The sequence below is a fragment of the Pan paniscus genome, chromosome 10 (genome assembly GCF_029289425.2).
Source record: "Pan paniscus chromosome 10, NHGRI_mPanPan1-v2.0_pri, whole genome shotgun sequence".
NCBI classification, from domain to species: Eukaryota; Metazoa; Chordata; class Mammalia; order Primates; family Hominidae; genus Pan; species Pan paniscus.
Window position 1 is genome coordinate 75282641 of NC_073259.2, and position 17826 is coordinate 75300466.

The following is a 17826-nucleotide window of genomic DNA, read 5'->3' on the forward strand; positions in this document are numbered from 1 at the left end:
GAAAGATATGATAGCAGTGACATTTTAATCAGGCCTTGAGAATTGAGTAAAGCTAAGGTCATGGAAACGCATGTTAGTCAATGAAGAATTTTGGGCATGCTGCTAGTGTCCAATCTCCTACATGGATACAGGTAACAGAAGAACTGAGGTTGGGGCCTTTTGGCTCAGGTCAAGATTAGAGAAATATGCTGGATATTTAATAACAGATTCAAGATTTCCCTTCACCCAACAATAGTCTGGATTTGCAGCTTAATTAGTGAATTCAACAAATACTTACTGGGTATGTTAAGTGGTAGACTTGGCTAGTGTTTTTTTTTTCGGCCTTAATAAAATTTACAGTTAAAACACTGTAGGTGTTGTGGTCTTATTTAGGTGACAAAAACTTAAGATCCTTTCCATCCTGAGAAAAAATATATAAGCATTTCTCCTCTAATTTCTAAATTCCCTGACCACTTTTTAAATTTTGCAATTAATGGTAGCAATCATAGCAGCTTTCAGAAAACTGCCCCAACTGCCTGTGGCAATACAGATTTGGTGGCAGGCTTCCAGACAACACAAATAGCAGTGACAGTTCTAAATCCCTAGGCCTACATTAAAAACAATTCTCTTCCCCCTGCCACAAAGAAACCAAAAACATACGCTACATTAAGTTGAATACATATACAGACTTGCAAAAGAAATTACATCTCAAAACAAACCTCCCAGAGTTAAAGCTGGTATTATTTTTTTCCTCCAGACATCTTTTGAAAATGCGAACCAATCACACAGCTTTTGTCCCAGTCAAGAGTTACTAAAACTATTCAACATAGCTGAAGGTTGAATAGTTTTAGTAACTCTTGACTGGGAGAAAAATAAGAGGTTGGGGTGTTTTGACCGCAAATTCTTCTACCACCATTTGTTTGCAGTGTAAGTCAGGACAAGTTATTTGGAAATACGGCTAAGAATTTAAAAGCAATGTTAATATTCTAAGCACTTAATGAGCAGATGGCACATATCTTGTTCTCCTGGGTCTCCCACATTCAACACAGGACTTTTAGTATTCAAGGGGTACTCAGAAAATGTCTATTGAATAACATAATATACAAACTGGGAGTCTGATTTTTAAAAAATAGCATATTGCTCAAGGTAAGTGACTTTATTTTACAGTTTTCAAAATTAAGAACGTTTTTGCTTACTTGAAGTCTATTTGTATTCATTAGTACATTTCAACAATTTGGAAATGAAAGATGTGAAGATCATTTGATAAATAAAACATTGCATATAAGGCTAATTTTTTTTAAAATGAGGTTATTTTGCAATGCTAAATTAGCTTTTAGAACTTCATAACACAGATATACTTGACCACCAATTAATAGAAAAGTACCCTTTTATTGAGAGGTAAGACAAGTATATTTACAATATTCAATTGTTAGATAATATAATCTGACAGTGAAACTTTTTAAAGCAGCAGTATTTCAGGAATTACAATTTATAAGGGGAAAAGAAAAACATTCCAAATATGTTTCTGTTACAGAAAATACACTTGAACAATGACAGAAACACTTAAGGCTATGTAGTATTAGACCTTTTCCTCCATCTCTATAAAGTACATTTTTGTTACAGACAGAAGGCTGATTTTGGAAAGAAAGAAACAATAGGATGTATAGCGCTTTCTATCAGCAGACTAGTATGTTTAAAAATAGTCTCATCAAGGGTTCTGAATAAGAAATATAAGTGTTGCCAGGCAGTCCCAAACTCACATTTGATATTAACTGCAGACTCATTTAAAACTGAAAACTGCTCCAGCCTCTCTCAATCTTTACTAAGGACTGGGAGATTATCAAACCCTTTCAAGTCTAATAATGCTTTTGAATTAAGATTATTGAAAAAAGGAATCTCTGTTACAGTGCAAAGAACATTTTGATAGAAATTCATGTCTACAAAGGAGTTAAATACAGATGTCCCTTACATTAGCAGATACTATTCTTGCTCTAAAAAGGTAGAATTATCAAGACATTGTAAATAATATGGGTCAAAAATATGTGTAACAGAGTTCTACAGGGCACCTTATATGAAGTCAATCCTCAAAGTATGTATTTGACACTCTCCAAGTGAGGATATTACTTTTTTGAAGAACATTAGACACAACAGTAGGCTCTTATTATTCCATTAACTATTGAGGTAGGAGTCTCCATTTGTCAATATCATCCCATTTTCACAGATACATCGTAAGTCAAATGCAAGTACCAAAAATGTCAGTAATCCTTAAGACTAAACCATCACACTATACACCAAGTCTTTCCTTATTTAGATGAGCAAGACTGGGAGTTCTCTGTGTATCAAGAGATTTAACTAAAAATAAAATAAGCTGTAATCTATTTTTGTAGACATGTTTGTAAATAAATACCACAGATTTCAATTATACTTTTATGCATTAAAAAGCTTTGCAACTGTTAAAAAAACAAAACAGTGCAATCAGTGGTAAAACAAATAGTACTATGGCTGTTGAAATGTTTCCCTACATCTACCACTAAAGCTGTCACATCTTGTAAAACTAAAGAAAACAGCTATTTCCTACTGTCTAATAATCAGCAACGGTGGAAAAAAAACACTTTTTTTTTAGTGTCATGTTCTTAAGAAACCATAGTCAGTTTATTACAGTGAAATGACTTTAGCACGTGAACTCAGGTATTTTCTAATTAACTCAAGATGAGTGATCATATGAAGGATATGTCATGCTTAATGACTATTATATGCTAGGAAAAAGCTGAAAATAAGGGAAAACTCAGATTAAATGAATAGCCCTTTAAAAATAGCCATAAGTTTAACCTTTTAACATGTTACATGTCTTAAAGTAAACATTATCAAAAGTTATTTTAATTTATGAAAAACAAATAATAAGCCACTGCTAAAATTTAAAAAAAAGAAAGAAGAAAGAAAAATTACATCATGACATGGAAAAAATCCATTTGGTTTGCATCATTTAGTATCTTCAATAATACTATTCAATGAGACAAGCTATAAAACAAACTACTTCATTCATGGTCAAGAATGCTTTTTTGTTAAATACTTACACGTAATGACAGATACTTAGGAGGGCAGACTCTCAAGAAGTATGAGACTTTCCGGAGTATGTTGCTGACAAAACTTAGCTATAATTTAGTAACTAAAAGTTAGTAAAGAATGACCTTTGCATATTCCAACAAAGAATATCTAGTTCAGATTTTCACCTGGCTTTGAAATATTAAGATTCAGAAGAACCACAAAAGTTTTATTTTAACCATGTTTACAAAAAAAAGTAATCCATACATCAAAATTGGGGTTTCCTTGGTTTTAATACTTTAAAATGACACAATCCAATCGAATTCATGCATCACTTCCAGAGATACAGTGCAACTGGAAATATTTTTGCCATTGCAGTGGACATTTCTAAAAAGCAAATGCCTATGGATGCTCCTGAGCCTTCAAAATAAAAAGAAAAGAAACAGGCACCACAGTTCTCTAAGGATGGCTGAGTTTCGCACATTGTGGAAAAACAATACAAATAGCCTTCAAGAGTTTCTTAAGCATCATTAACATGGATTTCACCTCTCTCAGTTTGCTTGCTGACTTCTTCTTAGTTCACTTGAGTAGAAGCCTGTTTTCACTGCTTCTTTGCTAATTTGCTGCTGGTACTTTGTAGGCTATACGTTTTAAACTCCTGTAAAGAACATTACAAGCTATTTCATGTAATTTAATTTTGTGCTGAATATTCTTCAAATGACTTTATAAATAACACAATATTTTAAATGAGTCTTCAAATTCACTTGTTGTTATACCATATTGTTGCTTTCTCCAACTTTATCTACAAACTGTAAGGAGAAGAAAAACAGAGAATTAAAGAAAGCCCAGAACATTATAAAACATTATATCAATATTTAAAATGTTGATTTTAAAAACCCAGCCTTACAAGAAGAGTTGTGGAAATTTAAGGTATGACTGACAATGACTAATCCAGTACTACTCACCATCATCTTCTGATACATAAACGTGTATAAATTTTTTTTTTCTAAAAGTTGTTTTTTGCATGACATGTTATACATATGAATTTAAGGGTGCAACATGAAAAATGCAACACAATGAATAAAGAAATTGTATAAGATGAAGATAACACTGCTAGCTTAACAAAAAATAAAAAATAAAAACATAAAAAAAACTGAAATGTCAGCCATTCATGCATTAATGAACCCAATAAGATATTTCAACTGACCATTACTGTGGATCTCTTCTGGGCCTATGTAGTCTTTGGACAAACAGATTTAACTCCATTAAGTTCAATAGTTAACAACAGTTATTGACTAAAAATACTTTAAATGTGTATTCTGGACTTTGGATTGAAAGTGGTAATGACATTAAAGATAGATTTAATGATGTAAGCATAAATTTATAATTATTGAATATAAATTTTAACACACATTACTGTAAGTGGTTATTTACTTTGGTTACTCCACCCCAAACATAAAGCAGTTGGGCTTTTTTTTTTTTTTTTTTTTAACATTCCAGATGGTGATGTAAAGACTGATATTGTATATAATTGGTAGAGACATTAAAAGTTATATAACCCAGGTGGTTATACTATCAAATTCTAGCAATCATCTGATCATTTATTTTATTTCACGATTCACATTTTTACATAAGCACTTATCATGATGAATAACGATAAGAAACATATTCTATTGTATTGGGTGTCCATTTATGCAAATTCTTGAGAATCCTTAAATTAAGGGCACAAATAATGATTACAACTCTGTAACTAGAAGTTTCAGTACATTCAAAAGCCATTCTAGGTATAAATAACACTGACCACTGTATGAATTTGCAGATTAATGCAAATGAAATCAGAGTATACCCCTATAAGCCTACATTCCAACATTTTGTTATATTATCACAAACAGGTGGCTGGCCACTGAAACTAAAAGTTGCTCTCAAAGAATTCATGGATTTATTAGAATTTTAAGGTAAATTTAAGTGGAGAGAAAGCACAATATTCTCTCTCCAAAGGTAACTTGAAATATTTAGATTGTCTTGGCTGTAAGGTTCTGACCCTAAAATTACCCTGGGGATGGCAATGGGATTAGGCTTATAGTGGTACTTATTCTTCCATAGGTAAGCCATTCTTTAGCTCTTTGAGCATTCAATAAAATGCTATGAACTTTCTCTCTAGAAACATCTATAAAAATCTGTGAACAACTTTAGAAAGTTGATTAACTTCCCTGAACCTAACTGGAACTTGTAGTCTTTTAAGTTTTCCTATAAAGCTAGTTTATCCTAGTTATTTAGGACAGAGTTGGATCTATGAAACCAATCCAAAGAAGGATATGAATACTTCTGATATGGGTCTGACCTAGAGCCAAAAGGATTGTAGCCAACTCAGCTGAATTCTAGATCACCTAGATTCCTTTAGAAATTAAGGATTTTGTTTAGTTTTGAAACTGAGGAGGTAGGCTAAGAGACAGTCATCTGGTCTTGTCTTGAAATTGAGCAAGTTCCCTGAGGTCAACAAAATGCCATCCTTCACTCACTTGCTTAGCAGAAAATATTTTGAGTTTCCATTATATGCCAGATATTATGCTGGTCACTGGGGATAGAACAATGAATAAAATACAACCTGTCTCTGCCCTCAAGGACTGTAGTTTTACATGGAAGTGCCTCCCTTTCTCCTTTCCTTTCTCTTTTTTCTTTTTTGTTTGAGACAAGGTTTTGCTCTATTGCCCAGGCTATAGTGCGGCGGTGTGAGCATCGCTTAACACAGCCTTGATCTCCTGGTTCAAGCAATCCTTCCACCTTGGCCTCCCAAAGTGCTGGAATTACAGGAGTGAACCACCATGCATGGCCTGAAGCCTTTTTTTTTTGACAATTAAATGAGAGGTAAGGCTGGGTGTGGTGGCTCACACCTGTAATCCCAGCACTTTGGGAGGCTGAGGTGGGGGCATTGCTTGAGCCCAAGAGTTTGAGACTCTCTCTAAGAAAAAACAAAAACAAAGAAAAAAACAGAGGTAAATGCTATGATAGAGTTGTGCACAGGAATGTTATAGAAGCACACCCCGAGTCAGCCACAGGGAGTCAGGAAAGCTTTTCCCAAGGTGGCAAAAAATAAGCTGAATTCTGAATGGCCTTCTAAGGCTCCACCAAAAGATGTTACAACCTTCAAGGTAGCAGTTTAGTACGAAACATTTGTTGAATGAATATTGAATAAAAGGAAGAAACTCTATTTGTTAACTTTGAAAACATTCTCTTTAACCCTTGTCTGATTTGATTCCCTTTATTTTATCAAGGTGGAAACCAAGGCACACACTGGAAAACAAATTTGACAAGCTTGTTCAAACTGTAAACAGAGCTGGGAATAGATTCTTACCATCTGAATCCCAGTATAATAGTGCTTTATTCAACTCTTTTTTTTTTTTTTTTTGAGACAGGGTCTTACTGTGTCACCCACCCAGGCTAAAGTGCAGTGGCACAATCATGGCTCACTGCAGCCTTGACCTCCTAGGCCCAAGCCAATCCTCTCACCTCAATCTCTCGAGTAGCTGGGACTACAGGCACATACCATCACACCCAGCTAATTTTTGTATTTGCGGGGGTAGAGATGGGGTTTCACCATGTTGCCCAGGCTGGTCTCGAACTCCTAGGCTCAAGCAATTCACCCACCTCAGCCTCCCAAAGTGCAGGGTGTGAGCCACCACACTCGGCCTTATTTAATTGTCTGAATCTAGTCTATTGGTGATACAGTCTGAGAAACAAAATATTTGTAGGAAATAATGGTTTCCTTTTTACATTATTGCTTCTAAAATTAGAGATTATATAAAAGTTAAATGAAAAATGCCCTGAACTCTCAAAGAGAAAGGTAGCATAGCATATCAAATCTGAGTAACATTAAAAAATAGAGAATATGGATCCAGAAATGGATACGGTAAAACAAAATTTCATATTTTATAGGTTTAGCAATAATTATTTTTTGGTCTTCATGGTACTCATGATCTATGTGAAGTAACTATATCATACTACAAAACTCAGCAATTAACCAAGTATCAATTACTCAAATTTCTAGAAGTAAAAAGCATCAAAATACGTATTTTGTTGGCCTAAAATATACATGATTACTTACTGATCTAATTCCAGGTAAATTTAGGAGGGATCCAAGGACTGGCACTCTTCTAATAAAGCCAACAACGACAGGAAAGAAGCCCCTGGGAGAGGGAAAAAAAAGGTTCTTAATATTTACACATTTTCTATTTTCAAAATAATTGCTAACCAAGGAAAAAGAAAGTATCCTGTTAAAATTCTGAATAATTGAGGGTCTTCAAACTTAGAAATAACTACAAACTTAATTAAAAATTTTGTGATTGTCGGTAAAAATGTGGGAAGTACATGAGGCCTAGCTATATATAACTCAGATTATGAGTTAGCTCAACTGCTGAAGATTTCTCCAACTATGAGTTGTATGGGGTGAAACTGATAAAAAGGAAGGGGCTGTTGAGACCATATGTGTAGAACCATGAAAATAATAATAGCTATCATTTACTAAGTAAGTACTAAGGGTCAAAACATTTAGTTAACACTAAGAGACTACCTGCCAGATACTGATCCTCACAGTATGTCTCATTCTTTCTTGGTAGAAATACAAGTCTACAGAAGTTAAACAGCTTCTAACCAGTTTAAAATTGACAGTAGATCAGTTAAGCTACCTCAGTATAGGAAGAGAATGAAATAGTTTATTTTAAAAATGCAAAGAAACTAAACTTTTCCTGGGTCTTAAAATATGTAGTGATATTGTGAAATATATATTTGGTCTTTGACCTCATTTTCTGGCTTACAACTCCTAAAATACTTAAGAGTCTCTACAAGGTGATGTCTTTTTGTATACTAATGAGTTATCATCAATGGTTGGCAGCCCCTAGGCAGCTTCAGGATGGGGGCTGGTCACCAGAAAGACCAAGGCAAGATTAGAGGGCTGGAAATCTGAGCCCTACCTCCTAACCTCCACGAAGGGGAGAGGGGCTGTGAAGCTGATCACCCATGGCCAATAATTTAATCAATCATGCCTAGTAATGAAGCCTCCATAAAAACCCAAAAGGACAGTGGTCAGGGAGCTTCCGGATAGCTGAATACAAGGATGTTCTTGGAGGATGGTGGGTTGGGGAGGGTGAGGGGGGATCTGCGACCCTCCCCCCTTTCCTTGCCCTATGCATCTCTTTATTTGTATCCTTTGTAATATCCTTTATAATAAACTAGTAAACATCAGTGTTTCCTTGAGCTCTGTGAGCCTCTCTAGTAAATTAGTCTGATCCAAACAGGGGATCGTGGGAACCCCAACTTACAGCTGATCAGTCAGAAGCATGGGTAAAACAACCTGGGGCTTGTGGCTGGCGTCATTGGGAGTGGAGGACAGTTGTGGGACTGAGCCCTCAACCTGTGTGATCTGGAGCTATCTCCATGTAGACAGTATCAGAACTATATTGGGAGGACACCCAGCTGTTGTCTGTTGCAGACAACTAACTGTTTGATTGCGATATCAGGAAAACCCCCCACTCATTTGGTCACAGCAGTCTTCTGTGTTGATTGTGGTAAGACGAGTACAGAAAAAAAGCTGTTTTCTTCACAGAGTTAGATAGGGATGAAAATACTACAATGAATAGAGTTCAGAAGTTAAGCAATAAGATTCTGTTATGGATCTGCAGAAGTCAAAATAAAGAATTAAACAGAAAGCAGAATTTTTTAAATTAGACAAGTATTTATGTTGATGGTGTATGTGCGTGTTTCAAAGAAAATCACAATCATTTTCTAGTAGTAATGAATTCAAAAGATCATTTATTTTAAGTATTGTTTTAAAACATAAAAATGTGTGATTTCAAATGCCATTATTTAGGATTATAAATATCTAGAAAAACAACATCAAAGACCCTTGGCACTAAATCTCCAGCTCAGAATATCTCAGAACACAACAAAACCCAAAAACAAAAACTAGTATTTATACCACAAAGCTCTCTAAACCACGAAACCTGTGTATTACTCCAAGCTTGTCAATGATACTAAGACTTCCCATTTTTTATTCATCTCAAAGATCAGCTTTGGCTTTTAACCATTATTACTAAAACCCCCACATAACTGGGAAAGCCAATGATTTTCTTACTTCTTAAGGTGCTTAAGTTTTCTGCTGCAAGATACATCTGCCAAAACAAACTCTTCTTCATTCTTTTCTCTCTTAGCCACCATGAGCTTTACTCCTAGTTCTTCTCCCACCTCTTTTCCTAGTCTCTTCTAGTGTTTTCTTCTTTTTCTCCACCTACCCTAAAATGTCAAAAGTACTCCAAGATTCCAGTCTTATCACTGTATATTCTGTACTGTATTAACAGCCTCTTGACTGGCTCCCCTGACTTCAGTTTTTCTCTTTAATACCTACTTTATCCTGATATCAGAACAACCTTCCTAAAACATCTACCCTGTTGTACCACCTCTGGCTTAAAAACCTCTGTGCCCCACTCCCCCGACCTTCTCCAAACACCGCTCCCCCAGCCCAAATTTGGTTACAGGATAAGGTATACTTTTCTTAACAAGTCATCAAAGAAAGTCTGTAACCTGGCTCCAGGCTTCATTTTCAGTTTCATTACCAACCATTTCCTTCAACTGATCACATGCTCCTGTTCTATAAGAGTATTCATTCTTTTCAGAACAAGCTGTGTGTTTTTATGGCCCTGTCTGTTTCTTCTGTTAACTGTCGTTCCCTTTCTCGTTCATAGGATAAATTCTTACCCATTCTTCAAAGCCCAGTTTATCAGTTAACATTTCTCACCTCTCCTTGAATTTACTAATTTTTTAATCATGCTTCCACAATATTCTGCATATACATTTATAATGGCATTATGACTATATCCTATTGGTATTTTTAGAGTCTACTTTCCATAATAGAAATGAGAGATTTTCTAAAGCAGATTTGGTACTTAATTTATTTTTATGTCTCCTGTGGGTAATACAGTGCCTGGCAGACAGAAGACAAAGGATATGCATTTCTGGAATAAATAATTAAGCTCAACCCTACTTAAAGTTATTTTCTTTTCTGTTTTTTTTTTTTGAGACAGAGTCTCGCTCTATTGCCTAGGCTGGAGTGCAATGGTGTGATCGGCTCACTGCAACTTCCGCCTCCCAGGTTCAAACAATTCTCCTGCCTCAGCCTCCCGAGTAGCTAGGATTACAGGCACCTGCCAGCATGGCCAGCTAATTTTTGAATTTTTAGTAGAGATGGGGTTTCATCATGTTGGCCAGGCTGGTCTTGACCTCCTGACCTCAGGTGATCCGCCCACCTCGGCCTCCCAAAGTGCTGGGATTACAGGTGTGAGCCACCGCACCTGGCCAAAGGTATTTTCATATAGATATATACACATACTATTGTTTACCTGCTAACTGGCATTTACAAAATATTACCTGCTCAAAATCTCCCATAGTGGTGTATTTGGTAAACAATCTTCTAATATGTATATGTGCTAAATAAATTTGCATCAAGTAGCAGTAGCTATGAAGTATAAGATTCTACACACCAAAATGCTGGATCGATCTATCTATCTATCTATCTATCTATCTATCTATCTATCTATCTACCTACCGACCGATCGATCGACCGACCTACCTACCTACCTACCACTATTTAGTTGATACAAATATCAAACATAAAGATGGTGCCTTAAAATGCCAATAAAATAAACTTTATTGTGCTGACAAAACAAGATAATTTATACCATTAGGCAATCATTTACATGTGATAAAACATTTTTATAGTTGCTTCATCTAAATCTATAAGATTCAACCTAAATAAAATTCCATTTAAGGAAATGATCATCATCTTACTCCAACTGATGCAAATATCTGAGTTTTTGTACTAACTATCTGACACACTGATTTACTGAAAGAGACAATAATATGCCTTACCTGAACAAGAGAAAAAATCCATAAATTTCGAAGATCATGCCTATCAAAGGCCAACCAATAAGGACTACAAATACACCACCCAGAAAAAAACCTGTAGCTTTCATTTTATGTTTTTGGAAGAAGAATCTGAATGTTCTTTCTAAACCAATTACAAAAGCCAAGCCGGCTACAAATAAAACCTAAAAGAGAAAGAAAATACAACACGGAAAAGGTAGTTAAACACAATGCATAAATTTTAAACGTAAAGTCAAAGCTAAATATAAAAAAAGAAGCACATTTGTTTGGCTTTTAATGTGGGCAACTGGCCAGACAGAACTGTAATGTACAACCAAGCAGCAGAACCAAGGAGTGCGTTATGCATGTTAAAGTTGTAGCTTTGTTCCACTTGTCTCATTCCTCTTCTATCTTGATTAAATGGAGAAAAAGAGAAACAAAGAAAGATTAGACGTTACCAAGGGGCATCTGTGTCTGCAGTAGTTTTCCTAGTTTTAGCTGGATGAGGAAGGCTTAGTCAAGCAGATGAGTTGGCAAGGCATAAAGAGGAAAGCTGCCCATAAATATGTCACCCAAGGGTATTCCTCTTGGTTCTGAAATATTCATCATAGGCTACAGGAGTTTCTATGGATGGGAGAAATATTGACATGGCTAAGTTGATAGCAGAAGAAACAACGTGAAGCCAAGAAGATTCTAGTTTTATAAATTCTAGAATATCTGGTGGCAGCAGAAATAAAAATACAACCATGTGTTTTCAAATATTTTGAATGTATTCTGTGGACAAGAAATGGTGATGGATTAAGAGCTTGCTTTCCCCAGGTTTTCTTTCCAAATACTTGCCCTCCCCATTAACATTCTTTAGTGAAAAATATTTCGCACAAATACATATTAAGCCTAATGGTTAAGCTTCATATTCTAGGATACTAATGCTATTATCATTTATTAAGACATCAATTTTGAACAATTTTGCTATCCTTTATCTTTTCCCATTTCCAGTTAAAAGCCCAAATATATATGTGTGTGTGTATACACACACACACACACACACACACACACACACACACACACACACACACAGTGTCTTCACTACCTTAGAAGGGTTATTATTTATTTCTGGATCATAACCTCCACACATGAATAGCATAGTACACATTCCAAATAAACAACATAGATCCCTTTCTAAGCAAGTCAACCATTAACACAGAAATATATATTTTTAAAAAGGTTAAAAAAATCTATCTTATGCAGCTGAATCAAATGTGAAGTCTTGGATGTTTAAAGTAAAAATACTTTAGTGATTTATCAAGACATGAAACTATCAAGTCATCTATTTTGAACTCCTATTTAGAGGCAGCCTTCATTTAATCTATTGTAAATCTCATGACAAACACTTAACAGAGTAGTTATGGAATTAGAAAACCTCATTAAGTGTTTACCTTTTATTTAAACAGAAAGCTGACAGGTTTCATTCCTGATGGAAATAGAGAATGTAACAGGAATTACTTATGAGTAATAGTGAATTATTTTCCCCAAATTTAATAGCAGATAATAATTCATTCGTAGTTAAAATTTCCTTATAAATTTAGTTAAAATATATATTTAAAAACTCACATTTCCAATAGCCAGTAGTGCTTTGTCAAAAAAGAGAATCATTCCAAAGAACAGGAAAAACACTCCAAATCCTGTTAATCCCATTCCAATTTCTGCAATATAAGGTATATGGTTAAGGGCAGAGAAAAATTAAAGTCACATTAACATCACTGTAAACCAAGAAAATTTTCCAGTTTTCCTTTCATAGGTATAAGAAAACAGGTACCCAACATTGCAGGTTAACTTCATAATGACATTTATTTAGCTCTTATAACAAATTAATTATCAGCAAATTATTTCAAAATTTAAAACATGAATGAAAATTTCTAAGCCTTATATGGGAGATAGCATTTCTCAGGCATAGCTATAATAAAAAAGATAAATCGGGATTCTAAACCTTTGGTTTTAATATGTAATTTGTTTTTTTCCTCCTGAAAAGCTCTCTCACATCAGACATAAATGTATAGGTTTCCTTAATTACTTATCTCCCTTCACATTCTATAATTATTATTTAAATGCACAATATCTGTAGTTCTTTCTTCCTCTTAAAATTGATTCCTTCTTTATTCCATTAGAAATGTTATGGTAGGTCCGCACAATCAATATCCTTTATCCAATTATATACTGCTTGTCACAATGGCAACAAGAAATATTTCGAAAATCATGGTACCAGTATTCTCAAAACCAAATTTTCAGAAGGTCAGGCATCACTTTTAATTTCTTGATTACTTATTATGGACTTATCTACAAATTTACCTAAACTATAAATCTACTTAAATATTTGGTCTAGAGTCCTAAAATCACCTCTCCGAAGTTTCAAAGAATACTGTTTTACCTAATATTAATATTCTAGGTTTTTCATGTTTCATTAGTTTCATTAAAAAACAAAGAATTGTTGATCAACTGCCAGATGCAAGGAACTGTTCCAGGTACTGAATATACAGTGGTAGACGAGGTGTAAGCTTTAAAGTCTATGTTTATCTTGTATATAAAATTAATACTTTTATTGATTGTGCATTCTCTAGGTCTTATTTTTTTAGTATGAAAAGTCTTAACTTCTAAGGTGACAGACGTACTCTTCTATTAATGTTATAAAGCACAATTCACTAAGTTACCTCCTGGATCATTTTAGTTTTGATTCTAGAAAATAGCCATTAATCCGTAGTTTAGTTAGAAGCACAATCTGCATACAGATGAGTCAGAGTAGAAGCCACCATATTTTTAGAAGCACAATTTAAAATACCCTATCACTGATTTCTGATCTATTGCTTAACTTTTTTGCCTCAGCTCCAGAAAGCTAAAATCTAGGTCACAGCTACTTTAAAAAATCTTAAGTCATATAAAATGTTCTGATAACTTGAAAACTTTTATCAACTTTAGCTTTTTCTACATTCCCCACCTGCTCAATTTCCTGATAACTAGTGTCTTCCATTGCAGACACCTTTTGTTCCCAAAGTTAGTCTAAAATAATTCAGGTACCTGGTCTATAAATACACCAGTTAAGTGAATTCAACACACATTCCTATGAAAATTTGAGGCTGATACTTTCATGATCAAAGGCCTTAAGAGAATTTACCAAATTAACTATTTGGATAGTGGACATAATTTCATAGAGGAAAATATGGACAAAAGAGCAAGTAAAATTCTATTAAATAACTATTTAGTAGTTAGGATTAAACATCGGCAGCTTTGTTAGTTGAAGATGACTAATTTCTATCATTTCACAAATAACCTTGATGATTACATAAAAATTCTGAGATGTTTTTAGAAAGGAAGGTATATGGAAAGACACCTACTATGTACTGAGAATTTACCACGAATTAGGCCTTGTGAAGTGCTTCACATACCTTATATAAAACTTAATACTTCCAATACTACTGGAATGCAGGTATAATTACATCTTTTTAAAGATGGAGGAAATTGAAATTTAGAGAGTTGACTTAAGTTGCCCAAAGCCACACTTCTAGATAAGCATTCAAACCAAGGTCTTTTGAATCCAAAGCTCATGTGCTTAACCATTAATGCCATACCTCTTCCCACAGAATTTTTATTTTTTAGGTTAAAGGTGTTTGGTTACGTGAAACTCAAGGACACTGGAGTATTCTGAACTTCTGGGGGACGCATCTTTTAGGGGATTCAAGTTTAATATTAGCTTGTTATCTAACATAGCCAAGTAGAACTATTAAAAATTAACTGCGGTCAAAAAGGCCAATCTCTGAGTATGGTTTACCATGTCATGAAGTGTTTATACAAAAATTTTATAATTTCTTTAACAAAATTGTGAGGTGAAAGGTAGCACTGGTCCTATGGTTCATATGTGCAACCATGGACCTAGAGGTATTCAGTAACTTGTTCTTGATCATAGAAGCAGCAAAAATGTGTGTGTGGGTGCTGGTGGTATGGAGGCAGGTACAACAGTCTGTGAAGTCACCATTCAACCAGTCTTCTCACTCCACAGACAATGGTCCTACAACTACAACATGGGAACCAAAATATTCCACTACTTTATCCAGTACAGTCCAGCGGGAGACATTGCCCAAAACATCTTTGCCACAACTGGTACTGGCAATGACATTGCCAAGTAGCTCCTGATCCACACTGGTCAAAAGTCTCAAATTGGCCTCATTGTGCCTTTTTCTCACCTCCAGGATCCCCCTTTTCCCTATCCGTATACATTCATAAGCCCTCTGGCTATCAAAAGCCTTGCATAGAGCTGCCTTCTTCCCATCGGAATCATATCCAGTAAAACAAACTTATCTTCCTTCACTCCTCCCACATGTTTAAAAAACTGTCCACAAGTTTAAAAAAATATAAAAACAATTTAATAAAACGAATCTGTCTAACATAAGGAGCATACTGTGGAAATTGTATAAGGAAAGACACGCATAATCTAATGGCAAACACTGTTAGCATTTTGATATCTTATTCACAATTTTTTAAAAGCAGCATTGTCTCTCTTACCATACCCTTTGAAAAACAGAAGTCAAGCAAGAATTCAATTGAACATTAACTGTACTGGAGAATGCAATTATCACACTAGACTTTTAGACAATGTGATGAAATGAAGATTTAGAGGCAGCATGCCCCTCCTCCGCCCCTCTGAATAAGTCTTGTCTTTTTTTGGGGCGGTGAGGGAAGTCCTAGAATGCCTTAAAATAATCATGAATTTCCATTTATTCTACTCTGAGCAGTGCTTGGCCACTCTCTAAAAACCAAAATCCTAGAATAATCCTGACAAATCACTTGAATGATGGCCAATCCCTGCAGTTAAACACACTCACACACAAACACAATTTGAAATCCAAAATGCATTTGGTTCACTAATCGTTTTATGTTTCAATCCACTGTTTCACCTAAAACATGTGACAAGTGAACAGCAAAGAGTAAAATTTCATCGCCCTCACAAAATTTAATGAAGTGAGGAGAATGCTTCTCAGGGAGAATGCCCATAGTCCAAACCCACTCTCTTGTTTTTATAAAGCAGGCACTCATCACTATATTAAGTCTTCAAAAATATAATTTCTATGCACAGATTATTCTCAGATCTCAAATAAAGTTTATATCAAGTCTTCTTAGGTGATAGTGGGGTACAGTGCAAAAGGTTTCTGAGCCAGCACACCTGGGATCATGTTTTGTTTCTGTCACTTTTTCTTTGACCACGCACTCAATTTCTTTTGTGCCTCATTTAACTTATGAAAGGGGCATGCTTCTGTGAGCCTTACAGGGCTCTTATAAGAATTATGCATAATGATTCACATGAAAGCACATGGTAAACTGAAAGAAAATACCTTTATATAATTGCCAGTAATTATTATTACACTAGATTCCTACCCCCTCAAGACTACACTTTTATTTTCTTTGATCAGAACAGGCCAGGCCAATGGACCAAAGTGGGCGGCAACCTTGGGGCAGGTGGCCCCAAGAGGCAGCCCCAGTCCAGCCTCAGGAGGGAAGACAGACTGATTGGGGGGTGGCAGTTTGTGTAGGAGGCCTTAGAAGCTCTGTGAAGTTGGTCTGCCATGACTTGAATCTCCACAAGAAGACTCCACTTTAAAATAGGGCATTTTAAATAAACTTCTATTTTTCACTTCAATTCACTGTTTAAGTCTTAAAATATTGAAAATCTGAGTTAACTGGAGTGAAATGAAAGGCATGGCAGATAAAGCAAAGTGAGACAAAAAGAGACTCTTATGAACATCAAAATATGAGGTACAGAGCTTGGGCAGACATAAATACAAAAATTATTAATATTAACAAAAAGCAGTAGGAAAAGTGGAAATATTATAATGAAAGAAAAGGAAACCGATATCAATGCTAGCTTTAGAGATGAAATAGGCCTGGAGAACTCTGTGGCAGGCAGAGAGTGATGCTAAAATAATAAAACAAGCCACAAAGCACAATATACAATACTAACGAAATATATCCTTTAATGGCACACAAAGTGGTTTTTCTCTACTGCTTGAAACTTTAGCAGGTAGAAAAGTGAGAATGTTTCAAGAGATTTCTAAAAGGCTGCTTACAGTACTGGCAAAAAGCGAATATTCAAAATGCCACATTTAAGCGTAAGGACATTTTCAAAAAGAGCCTACTGTAGGTGACATTTAAAATACCGCCTCCCAAATAACCAGCCAGCCAGGGACTTGTAGAGGTCCCGAAGTGTGTCATGCGCATAAACGATCCCGAGAGTGGGCCGCGGGCACCACGCAAACTTTCTCTTGTGGCAAGCCCCTAGAACAAAGCGCCCATCTCACTGGGGATGAGGAGATCAGCGCGACCCTGGAATGAGACAGACTCTCGGCTAAAGCTCCCCTCCCAACATAGGGCGTCCCACCCTGCCCCACAGACTCTTCTCCCAGGTCAGGTCCGCCAGTGCAAGTCTAGCCCCGGCATCCCGAAGGCAGCCCCTTAGGGTCCCAGCAGCCCTAGCTCTGTCTCGCAGGCCACCGCCCCCAACCCAGAGCTTCATTCATTGACCCCGGCGGAGGGGCGAGACCCAGCCGGGCGATGGGTGTGCGCGGCTCGAGGCGGGGGCCCCGGAGCAGGTGCTTACTCTGCGTGTCCGTTAAGGAGATCATGGCTGCAGTGGTGGGGACAGCGGCGACAGCACCTCGGAAAGCCCAGGGTGGGAAGCTGAGTCGGGAGAAATGAAGCCGGGAAACAGCCCAGGCGAGAGCCGCCACGTCTTCCGGAAACACGCAGCCACCCTCACTGCCGCTTTAAGACCGCTTCCTATTGGCGAAACCTGCTTCCAATCTCAACCAATAACTCGTAATGTTGTTCGGTGACGCGCATGGTGACCACACC

At 36.1% G+C, this 17826-nt stretch overlaps 1 protein-coding gene across 2 annotated transcripts; it reads right to left on the bottom strand.

Annotated features, from left to right (window-relative positions):
• Positions 1 to 1348: 1348 nt before the first annotated feature.
• Positions 1349 to 17734, bottom strand: GOLT1B (golgi transport 1B). 2 transcript variants are annotated; one of them, XM_034936191.2, is made up of 6 exons: positions 17573 to 17705; positions 12544 to 12635; positions 10939 to 11117; positions 7124 to 7205; positions 4229 to 4261; positions 1349 to 3830 (listed from the first exon to the last, which is right to left on the bottom strand). In XM_034936191.2, the coding sequence occupies exons 1-5, from the start codon at positions 17595 to 17597 to the stop codon at positions 4253 to 4255; spliced, it is 387 nt and encodes a 128-aa protein (XP_034792082.1). In that variant the 5' UTR covers positions 17598 to 17705; the 3' UTR covers positions 1349 to 3830; positions 4229 to 4252. The 2 variants fall into 2 exon arrangements, with proteins under 2 accessions (XP_034792082.1, XP_003828943.1); XM_003828895.5 differs by lacking the exon at positions 4229 to 4261 and having other exon boundaries at positions 17573 to 17734.
• Between the last annotated feature and the right edge of the window lie 92 nt (positions 17735 to 17826).

Excerpts from the sequence above, each read along its gene's own strand:
- GOLT1B (XM_003828895.5), bottom strand. The coding sequence starts at position 17,597 with ATGATCTCCTTAACGGACACGCAGA. Across the intron at positions 12,636-17,572 it reads CTCCTTAACGGACACGCAGA|AAATTGGAATGGGATTAACA; the intron begins GTAAGCACCTGC and ends CTTATATTGCAG. Across the intron at positions 3,831-7,123 it reads ATTTACCTGGAATTAGATCA|TTTGTAGATAAAGTTGGAGA; the intron begins GTAAGTAATCAT and ends TTCTCCTTACAG.